Source organism: Archocentrus centrarchus, unplaced genomic scaffold (assembly GCF_007364275.1).
Source record: "Archocentrus centrarchus isolate MPI-CPG fArcCen1 unplaced genomic scaffold, fArcCen1 scaffold_64_ctg1, whole genome shotgun sequence".
NCBI classification, from domain to species: domain Eukaryota; kingdom Metazoa; phylum Chordata; class Actinopteri; order Cichliformes; family Cichlidae; genus Archocentrus; species Archocentrus centrarchus.
This window is the reverse complement of record NW_022060281.1, coordinates 570,543-581,733: the sequence shown is the minus strand read 5'-3', so window position 1 is coordinate 581,733 and position 11,191 is coordinate 570,543. Positions and strand designations below refer to the sequence as shown.

At 49.7% G+C, this 11,191-nt stretch overlaps 1 protein-coding gene across 2 annotated transcripts; it reads right to left on the bottom strand.

Annotated features, from left to right (window-relative positions):
• Positions 1-327: 327 nt before the first annotated feature.
• LOC115777703 (prohibitin-2-like) lies at positions 328-10,513 on the bottom strand. 2 transcript variants are annotated; one of them, XM_030725666.1, is made up of 10 exons: positions 10,377-10,513; positions 8,864-8,993; positions 7,690-7,774; positions 7,464-7,543; positions 6,774-6,958; positions 6,067-6,196; positions 5,766-5,869; positions 4,573-4,650; positions 1,713-1,789; positions 328-1,057 (listed from the first exon to the last, which is right to left on the bottom strand). In XM_030725666.1, the coding sequence occupies exons 2-10, from the start codon at positions 8,955-8,957 to the stop codon at positions 1,036-1,038; spliced, it is 855 nt and encodes a 284-aa protein (XP_030581526.1). In that variant the 5' UTR covers positions 8,958-8,993; positions 10,377-10,513; the 3' UTR covers positions 328-1,035. The 2 variants fall into 2 exon arrangements, with proteins under 2 accessions (XP_030581526.1, XP_030581525.1); XM_030725665.1 differs by lacking the exon at positions 10,377-10,513 and adding an exon at positions 9,768-9,863.
• Positions 10,514-11,191: the final 678 nt, after the last annotated feature.

The following is an 11,191-nucleotide window of genomic DNA, read 5'->3' as shown; positions in this document are numbered from 1 at the left end:
GCTCTGATTGGTCCTCGAGTGTCCAAACCTTAAAGATCTAAGATTAGAGATTACACAGAGATTACACGGAGCACTTTATGGCAGAAAGTCCTTAAATATGAAGGTCTGACAGTGTTACAGTCAGAGGGAAACGAAACCTGCATCCATTCTGCTCATTTCCAGCTCCAGACTTTAATGCTTGGCCTGTACTAGAGCAGCTTTGCATGATTCACGGGTCAGAATCTTACACTGGGCCTGAGGTCACGGGGTCATACCTGCAGTGACCTTCCCCTTTAGAAAGATCCAAGATGCACAACTGACACGGTGAATAAAAACAGGAGTGCTGAGTCTCCAAAGAACTTCATATTTATTCAATAATTTCTGTAAGTGCTTAAACATGAGTCAGAGGACAAACAGTGGAGTTAGAGGCTGACAGAAACACTGCTGGCATTAACGATGGTGACTCAGCAGCATGAGCTTTTATTCTGAATGAGATGCTTACAACACCAACGCTGCTGCAGCTCCGACCTGCCGAGGACGAAGCCTCTGAGCTGGCAGGTGTGCTCACCTGTGTCAACAAGCACAGGTGGGTTTATTCTACCTTCACCTGCAGTCCGACTGCACACAGCCTGCACTACCAGCAGGTTGAAGGAGCATCTTCTTCTGCAGCGACCGAGCACATCTGCGGGTGTTGGTATCAATAACTTCCAAAGCTGTGGCTGTGACACCTGGAATAACCTCTCAGTGAGGTCACTGAGGCCCGGGAGCGTGAAGCTGCTGTTACTGTACGACAGGTGATGCAGAAATTAAAGTGTGCTAATGAAAAGTGTTTGTGAGTCTGTCTGTGGAGAGGAAGTTCCTCCAAACAGCAGAAGGCTGCATCAGAGAGGAACTACCTCATTCTACAAAAAAGGAGCAAAGACTGGAAATGTCCACGGCTACGACCAGAGGAAGCTTCCTGTCTTGGAGGTGTGAGCGAGTCACAGGTGAACCGGAGGGCGAGGAACGAGGGAGACCGGAGGAGGGAGAACTGAAGGAATGATGAGAAGCAGCTTCTTACTTCTTTGAGAGCGACAAACTGAAAGGAAGACACAAAGATTGAGACGTTACAAAGTGCACACAGACCGGGAGCACAGGGAAACCTGTCCCACTGCACTGGGACCATTCAGCAGGTGGAGACCCGGAGAAGAAGATTTACCCAAAATTCCTTCCTTTACCCTCAAAGAGCCAGTAAATCATCTCTGAACCTCGGAAACGGGAACGCCGTCACATTTTTAGCCCCTTCCCGGCAGATTTAGGAGCATGAGCTCAGCTGTTAGCAAGTTTACACAAAAACTACAAAACTGAATGTGATAAAAGGGGCGGAGCCTACCCACATTGAGCTAACTTCATGTTTATGCAGAGACTGAAGTTCAAATGATTATTACTGACACTTTGACAGGGACCTCAGACAGGTTTGGATTCATCTTCATCATCGATGATTTAAACTAGTTTTGAAGCTGTTGCTGTGACTGCAGTAACCTCTGAACCGTGGCACCGCTCTGCTCTGCAGCCGGGATTTTAACCACTTCCTGATCATCTGACTCTCTGCTCAGTGACCCCAGATCGCTGCATCATGACCCCCCCAGAGAGAGATGCCCCCCCCCCCCCCCCCCCCCGTTCTCCAGGTTTTATTAGACTGCACTGAATAACTGAAAGCTTCGACCTCGTTAGTCTGATGAAGGTGAACTCACTTGAAGCTCTTGCTGTCCTGCAGGTTCAGCACCAGGCTGTCGGCACTCAGGTACACTTTGTTTTGGGACTGCGCCACCTGGAGGTCACACACACACACACACACACACACACACACACACACACACACACACACACACAAACAGTGAGCAGAGAGAACACACAGGTGGGAGGCTGGTCAGCCTGCAGGCCTGACTGAGCACAATGGGAACATTGTCCGAGCTTCAACACTGAGCTGATTCACGGCGGCTCTCGCTCGGCGTCCACACAGGAAACACGTGACGCCAGCAGCGCGCCCGGTCCCGATGACGTGATCACGATTCACTCGGTCACACGTCACCAAAAAGGTGCTCGGAGTCACCGATGACTGAGTGTCACCAGTGATGAAGACAAACATTGACATGGAGTCACAGCTCAAACACTCACTGCTGATCATCACTGTTAGCTTTGACAGATTCAGGCAGTCTGCTCTGAGTGGGTCCCTCTGCTGTGGAACCAGCTCCCAGCCTGGATCCAGGACACAGACACCCTTCATGGTTTATCGTTAGGCTGGATCAGGTGACCCCGAACCCTCCCTGCAGGCTCGGGCTGATGTCTTCCTCCAAGGAGAAATCGGTGAGCTTTAATGGGTTAACAGTGGTTACTGTAACTAACAGTGGGATAGATGGGAAACGGTCGCGTCCACACGTCAGAGCGGCGTTTTGGAGCAGCTGATTCAGCAGCGACTGAAACTGAAACTAAGGTACGACTTCAGTTTCTCAGCCTGTGAACGGACTCCATCACTGAGGACCTGCTCTGGTGCAGAGGCTGAGAGGGAACGTCTACAACAACAGGGAGGCCGGCATTCACACTGATGATCCTCTTTCCATCATCCTCGTTAACCTGCGCTCTGCTCCGATTGGTTGCCGAGGTCCACCTCAAGCCTTTGGGGGCGGGACTGGCTCTGTGTGTGCGTTTGTGTCCCTGATGATGTGATTGTGTGTCGCTCTGCTTTATGAGGGTTTATTTGCTCCTGCTCGTTACCATCAGCGATGCTGTGACTTCAGCTTCAAAGCGTCTCTGAAGCCGCTCTCTCTTCTGTAATGTGGACGCTGCTGATTGGTCGAGGACGTGTTTCGCCCTCCTCCGCCTGCATCCTTTAAAATGTTTCCTTACTGATTTAATTTCAGATGATTTAATCCAGAACAATGTCACGTTAGGGCTCAACATTTCCTGCCCTGTGATTAAGTGGGCTGACTCATGAGCAGAGGTCAAAGGTCAGCACAGAGGACAAAAAGAGGCTTACATTTGAGCCTTTTGTTTCAGTCCTGTGAGGTTTGTGCTGCCTCCTGTCACATTCATGCTCTGCTGGCGCCACCTGGTGGTCTTTATCCTGCATGTCAGCTGTACTTTAATGAGCTCAGAATGAAGCGAGCGTTCGGCCTCTGCAGCTGGACGCAGACATCAGCGACCTGCTGCGAGCCGGACGCACAGCAGCAGGAATACTTCAGGGTTTTCCAGGTTTCAGCCCCTCAGAGGAAAAGCCTGCTCTGCATCATTTCTGATGAGCACCAACAGGAAACATCGATTCTTCAGCTGCCGTTAGTGTACAAAGGCCGACTGTTAACCAGGAGAGCCTCAACATGAAAACGAGACAGCGAGGCTGCGCTGGAGCAGAAACACGAGCTCCTGAGATGCTTACTCAGCAGAAAGCTCGAGACACTTGAGAAAAACAGATAAATGAGCTCTCACAGCTGGTCCAGACTGAGTTTAGTTTAAGTCAAACTCAAACTGAGAAACTGGGACCAACAGAAAGTTGTTCTTAGCTCTGATGAACCTCAAATATGATTTCCTGGAGGGGACAGCAGGAGTGACGGGTCATCACAGGGATGAAGAGGGCAGGTTTGAACCTCAGAGGACTGAGCAGTGCTGCCGATGCTGCTGCTGTAATATCTCCATACATTAAAGCAGTGGGGGGGCAATGCCTTTTCTATTCCAGGTTTAATGTGTTATTAATCATCTCTGCAGGACTCTGGGGCAGTAAAGCCTGCAGAGGGCCGAGATCATCACGGAGGATTTCTCAGCATGTCTGCCTGAAGCTGCACCTTCAAACTTCGGCCTGCAAACCGACCGAAGAGCTTCAGAAATATCAAAAAGCATTTTCATAAAAACAACCTCACAAACATGAAAAACAACCAAAAAATGTTTCAGACTATTAACAAAAAGACTGAAAGTAGTAAATAAAAACAACAACACTGCTGCTGAGACGCACCGACCGCGACAGGTGTGCACGCTCCCACTGATGTGCACGTGCACGCTCCCTTTAAAGGAGCTCATCTGCAGCCACGTGTCAACAACAGAGTCCAAACGTTGAAGTCGGGTGGGGGTGTCCGCAGTAACATCGTTATCTGTGTTTAACCAACGATCAAAGCCTGTTTCTGCTTTTCAGTCTAAACTCGTTAAAACCGTTTAAAGCTGAACCCGAACACGGCGAGCCCGAGCTGCAGGGTGAGCGTCAGCCGCCCGAGTTTCTTCTTCTTCAGCACAGATTATTTCACCGCCGCTCACGCTGTCCTCTTCTATTCGATGTGCCGTCGTGAGGAGCCACGACGCGGTGGTTGATGAAACTGCTGCATTGTGGGTCGGCACAAGTTCACGAACTACATGTGAGGAAGCGGCTCGACACACTGATCTCATACTTTGTTCCTCCAAAAAGACCCACAGACACAGAGCCCCGCCTCGCCGTGGGGGCTCAGGTTGTGTTTATTGGGCGGTTTTTAGAGGGGCTGAATGAGGAGCGAGTTTCTGCCCTGCAGACGGAAACACGGCAGCTGCTGACTGAGGGACACACAAACATCACATTAAAGGTTCGGTGTTTCTTACCGTCTTGGCGATGTTCTGCGCTGCTCGGATCTTCCTGAGTTTCAGGTAACCCGGATTCTTGGTCACGGCCTCGCCCAGCTGTCGCACACAGACACACACAGCTGTTAGTGTGAGTACTGTTACACACCTGAGGAGCGCGAGCCGTCAGCCCGAGGCTGCGGCGCGGCAGGCCGAGCCGGTCTCTGCCGGCACGAACACGGCCCCGGGCGTGTCGCCGCTCAGCTCCAACACACACACAGAAAATAATTAGCACATTTTTGGGTGACGTTTGAGGTGCTTCTGGTTCTCAGCACAATCACAGGTGAGGAGAGCGAGCTCGTGTCAGAACAGGCATTAAAGTGAAGCTGCAGGTTTATTAGACATGAGTGCGGTTACAGTTACATCAACTCTAAATCAAACTGTTCATCACAAACTTGTTAAAAAGCTGAATGTTTAAACCTTCGGCAGCAGCTGGAAACAGCTGTTCTCACGCCGCCGCTCAGAGGTCGCCTGATGCTTCACACGAGCTCCAGCTTCATCACCTCTGAGTTCTGACTCGCTGCGACACTCGGAGCAGAGCGGCGGTCTGATCCTGGGAGGAGACACGGATCCTTTTGGGGTTGCATCAAGAAGAGCATCCCACAAAACTGCAACTCCAACATGGAGCTGCCTGCTGTGGCGATCCCACAGGAATAAGGAAGCAGCTGGAAGCAGAGAACCCTCTCTGTGTTAGAGCTGAGCTGATGCTGCAGCCTGGCCTGCAGCAGAGTTTATGCTCATCAGCTGGAAGCTCCACATTTACACTCATGTTTCTGATCAGGTATGAAGTGTGACGTATGAGTTTTATGCACACAGCTGCTGAGCGGCGTGCAGTGAGGTCACCGTGATGCAGACTGTGTGCATGCAGTCGCGGTTTTCTCCTGCTGCAGGTCAGCGCAGGGTCCAGGTTAATATTAGCAGCACGGCGCCCTCACCCTGTTCCCCACAGACTGAGCTGTGACCGCTCAGCTCTGATTCACCGTTTCTGAACACCATCCTTATTTCTCTGAAGCCGATTACTGCAGTAATTATGGTCTAATTAGAATATTAGGTTAATAATATCAGTGTCACTAGTTAGTGCAAGTTCTAATGAGAACCCAGACCTCTGTGACAGAGCTCTCAGCCCCTCACAGCTGATGATTTATGATGTCATAAACAGTTTTAAGCTTCCTCACCATCTTGGCGGCCTGAGCTTCTCCTTCGGCCTGGATGATCTTCTGCCTCTGGTCCTGTTTGGCCTTCTCAACGTAAAACTGCGCTCGCTGCGCCTCCTGCTGGGCTGAAGAGGAACAAACACCCCCCACAGTCACACGAATGGTCATTTAGAGACCCGACGGTCTGACATGATGCTGGAATCGGCCTTTAGTTTAGCTTTCACAGTTTTAGTGTTTTACCTCCAATAAACTGAGTGTATGTTAATGAGGCCTGAAAAGCGTTTTCAATGATTTTATCAGACAAACAAACGTCTTTACTCACCGACTTGTTTGGCCTCCACGGCGGCCGTGTACTCGCGGCTGAAGCTGAGCTCGGTGATGGCCACGTCGTCCAGGATGATGTTGAAGTCTTTGGCCCGCTCAAACAGGTCTCTGCGGATCAGCATGGAAACCTGGAAGCATGAGGAGGGGGGCACATTCAGGTTCAGGTCATTTAAAGTGGTCACAGAAGGAGACGAGAGGCTGGGATCAGGAAAACCCGGATCACTCCCTTTGGATTGGGAGAGCTGATGTTCCTGATATCAGCTTTCAGTTTCAAGTCAAACCCTGAGCTGAGGTCATGAACCTGAGGTCATGAACCTGACTGAAAGACTGAGGTCACAGAGACGAGTGGCCAAAATAAGCTTCCTCCTCAGGGTGTCTGGGCTGAGCTCTAAGGCGGGTTAAGGAGCTTAAATCCAGAGGGAGCTCAGACTGGAGCCGCTCCGAGACAGAAGGATCCCACGGAGCTGGTTCGGTATCTGATCAGGGTCCCCTCGGGGCTCCTCCCCTTGGAGGAGACCTGGAAGGTCGTTGGGAAGATGCTGAGGAGCAGCTGAGCTGTGATCCAGCTTTGGAGGATGGTGATCTGAATAAACGCCCACACTTGAAGTGAGATCTTCTCCACAGACACATCTGTGTCCTCGACCTCAACGTTACACATGACACAAACACAAATATAAACGTGCCCCCCCCAGTCCTCGTCCGTACCTGCGCTCTCTGAGTGATGAGCTGCGAGGCGTTGAACTTTGCCACCACGCTCTTCAGCACCTCGTTGACGATGGAGGGCAGGACGCGCTCGTCGTAGTCCTGTCCCAGCTGCTGGTAGAGGACGGGCAGGTTGGAGGCCAGCGGCCGGGACAGAACTCGCAGGGAGACGCTGACCATCTGCAGATCTGAGAGCAGAACCACGGTCAGAACCAGAGCAGCTGCTCTGAGGTGAACACCTACGTTACAGCTTAAACATGAAGATCCACCGTTTATGAGAATTAAGAAGCTCTTATATTAATAAATAAAATAAAGCTCCTTCCCAGCAGGTGACTGGGGTCAAAGTGCAAACCTAAGGAGGAACAGCTCTCAGATAAAGACCAGAGCTCCTGTTTTGTTGTTTGTGTTCATATTTTTTCAAACCTAATTATTGTTAATTGTTAGCTGCCTCGATCAGCAGCACAGACAAAACAGGCTGTGAGCATCCTGTGTATGAATCTGTATGTGGGAACACGGAGGCTTTGATGGAGCTTCATGAAGGTTTGAAGAGGATTCATTTCAGACTGAGGATGATGGGTCTCTATATCTGAACGTGCATCAGTCATCATTTGGAGGAGACCAGAAAACATTCACTCTGAAGAGCTGAAGGTCTCCATGGTCTCAGTTTGTCGTTCAGTGAGGGGGGGGTCTAACCTTTGCTTCCAGTGAGCGAGGAGATCTTTCTGGGCCGGGCTCTGATGTCGTAGATGATGGGATACTGGAACCAGGGTATCCTGAAGACCACACACACACACACACACACACACACACACACACACACAGACAGAGTCAGGCGAGGGAAAACGAAGACGCTCACGCCTCCAGACATCCACACCCGTGAAAAAGTCACGGCTCATGTGGACGCGCAGCACCACCGTACCTGAAGTGGAGTCCCTCTGAGAGCACCGTGTCCATCTGCATGCCCCCGATCCGGTTGAAGATGATCGCCCTCTGACCTCCTTCCACTGCACACAGAGACCAGACTCAGCATTAAAACCAACCCTGAGGGAGCCTCCATCAGCTATCAGCAGGGAGGTCACCTGTTCCACCTGCTGCACCTGTTCCACCTGCGCCGCGGCTTTAAAGCCATCTTTAAGGTCCTGAGGACGAATCTCAGCTTTGCTCTTGTTCTTGATGCTAATTTAAATAATGTCAGGACAAATGGATTCGCGGCCTCTTCATCGTAAACATGTAACGTGCTCAGACTCAGCTGAATGAACCGCCTTCATCACACACTTTACTTTTTATTCTATTTATTGTGTCAGCTGTGAAGATGCAGCGAGTGCGTGCAGGAGGCGTTCACGGCTGCTCTGACCCAACGGGCAAATTTCATGGAGACCCTGGAGTGATCCGCAGGCCGGATCTCCTGCTCCAGAGGTGGATGCTCAGGTATAACACGGCCAAAGTTTAATATGAGGTCACTGAGAGCCCAAAGCTCCGACTGCAGACTGATCTAAGCAGTTTTTTCTCCTCTTGAGTCCAGTGATGTCACAGAAATCCTAAAATATCAGAAGAAGTTAAAGTGGAGGTCACACAGCTTTGCTCAGACAGCCGAGGGTCCTCATGGGCTAATTTCAATATGCAATAAACAAAAACATAAAAGGCTCAAACTGCTGCTCATATCTAAAAACAGGCTCTGCTGATAGAGGAAACAAAGACGTGTATTTATGTTCTTCCCTCAATAATACGATCAGTATTTCTTACTTTATAAGAGATGACCTGAGTGAGCCTATCATTACTCATCAGCAGGAGGCAGTTTGACCTTCGTACCAACACCACCAGCTTTGATTGGCTGGGTAACAACTGGAACACAGCTGGGTTTGCCTCATTAGAAGCTGGACGCACGCAGAGCAGCGTTCAGTGATCCGGGACCGAACCAGACTTCCTGTTTGGCTGCACTACCAACCAATGAAACTTTATTGAAGGACACGAGGTTTTATTGATAAAATATTTATGGCAACACCTGACACAAAAAAATTAAAAACGGAATAAATATGACAGATGTTTCCCCAGCAGAGTCGCGTGCTGGGAGGAGGTATTCCTGCAGCTGTTACCTGTGTATGTGGCCTCCTTCACAGCATACGCCAGAGCTCCAGCACCAATCAGAAGCTTCACCCCGACTCCGGCCCCCCGCGGTCCTGAAGACATCCTGCCCGCGATCTGCCGCAGCTGCTGCAGGAAACCCTGAAACAAGAACCCTGAGATCAGCCACTGCCCTCTGACCGGGGTTCGGGTTTAGACCCCGTCGTGGTTAAATTCAGCACTCTGACTCAGTGACCTTGAACCCCCCCCCCCCTCTTTACAAGGACACAAACATCTTTAGAGCACGCTCCACATTTAATAAAAAAGAGGACAGTTTGTATTAATCAGGTGAACATCTCTACTCTAAACCCGACTGTGAGAACAACCGGAAAGCGTGGGCGGATAAACAGATGATCAGCGTCTGCTTACTCTCCTGTGCCGGGTGCAGGTGAATTTACCTGAGTAACATTAGTAACCACAGGCTCACCTGCCTGCACACCTGAGTATAATCACACACATGCGGAATTAGAGGCTGGCTTCTGAAAACTTGGATTAGTGTCAGTGAATTCACGTGTGTAAAAAGCTGATGTTTAATGAGCTGCGGGAGTTTTAACGGGACCCTGGAGTCCCCGAGCAGGCTCGAGGTCAGCTTCAGCGCCCACGCGGCTCCCGCAGCATAACGTTAACAAACCGACACTGATGGGCTGTAACAGCCCCACACCTGCGGCCCACTGTGGCTGCAGGTCACTGACACGATCTCAGATGTGAACCAGCTTTCATCAGACTCACGTGTCAAACTTCGAAGCGTTTAAAATGCCACCTGGCTGCGTGCAAAGCGCGGGAAAGCGGCGCGGTTCAAACGGAGCCGGAGGGGAAAAAGGCGGCAAACGTTCATTTAAAGCGGGAGCGAAACGGGAGCGACCGAAAGCTGCTTACCCCGGGATCTCTGTTCGCCATGCTCGTCTCCTCCGCCTGTTAGAAAACCAAGTGAAGAAGAAGGCAAGGTCGCCAGCTATGACGCGTTTCCGGGTGCGCGGGGCAACTCGGGAAATGTAGTGTTTGTGAGTGCTGTGGCATATTTGCCGTGAATCTCCGGATTACTTTGAGCTAAATACTGTTAGAAAACATCAACTGTGACAATATAAAAATATTATATTATTATAATAGTATAATATTATGGTGCTACAGTGATGATAATATAATATTATAAACCTCTGGGTGAGGCTGATAGGGAGATGAGAAGGTAACTATGGGTAACTTTCTGCTTTATTTATATTTTCCTAATTTTTCTTTGCCACGCTTTCCTTTCCTTTCCTTTCCTTATATCCCTTTTCCTTCCCTTGTTCTTATTTTTTTTATTACCCTTTACATGTACCTTTTCCTTTCCTTCCTGTTTCCTTTCCTTCACCCTTGTCTTTAATTACCTTCTTTTCTTTTCTACCTTCTGCTCGTGTCTTTGTTTTTCTTTCGTCTGTATGCTTTCCTGTCATCTCTATGACAGGGAAGATGAGATGTATGAGATGCGTTTTTTTTGTCCTCACTTACCCCACTGTGTTCACTGTGTTTCCATCTGTTTTTTAAACGGCAGCGTCTTTAATGCTGCAGACATTTATCTTCCTTATTTGTTTGGAAATCCTTCTGCATTTCCCTCCAGTGTTCGTGGGTCCTGATGGTAGAGGCTTCCCCACTCGAGGATCTGGAAGGAGGAAGCTGCAGTATCAGGCCTCTGCAAAATAAAAGCATGAAAGACTTTGCCCATCAAAGTGAGAGGGAAGCTTTAGCTCTGCTCATGGATATTATTGATCCTCTCAGATGATCTGCTGTAAACCTTTGAACCTGAACACTTTAAACATGATGTTTCTGGATGGGAGGAAACATGCTTGTTTAGTTTCAGTCCTTCTCTGTCAGGGACAAAAACATCGCTCTCATGGGAGAGACGATGATTTTAGCAGGTTTTGCAAACAGCTTGTTTCCGTCTGCGGTCCATGAGCAGACTGTGATAAACTATAAAATATAAGTATGCCCAGGGTATCAGACGCAGGGTCTGCTGCTCTCCCTGCAGCGCTCACACGGATGCAGTGATCCCGCTCCTGAGCAGCAGGGGGCGGCAGAGCTGCGGAGACTCTGAGCGGCTCCTCAAACCGCAGGAGCACCTGCTGCACATAAAACGGTTATTTTCTCTCTGAAGTTCACGGAGACTGTTTCAGCGGTCTGAGCACAGTCAGCCCAGATATTTCCACCGAGCAAAAAAGAAGAAATGCTGTGACAGAGGTTAAGAAATAAACATCATGCACGCTGGACACACTCTCATATTTTACTGGCTACTTTAAAGGATGACAAAAATACCAGGTCCCTATGTG

What these genes read in the sequence shown, in the direction of transcription:
- LOC115777703 (XM_030725665.1), bottom strand. Translation starts at nt 9,788, where the DNA reads ATGGCGAACAGAGATCCCGGG. An exon ending in GAAGGAGGCCACATACACAG is followed by an intron (nt 7,775 to 8,863) that starts GTAACAGCTGCA and finishes CTCTGTGTGCAG; the next exon opens with TGGAAGGAGGTCAGAGGGCG. An exon ending in CTCGCTCACTGGAAGCAAAG is followed by an intron (nt 6,959 to 7,463) that starts GTTAGACCCCCC and finishes TTCTGCTCTCAG; the next exon opens with ATCTGCAGATGGTCAGCGTC.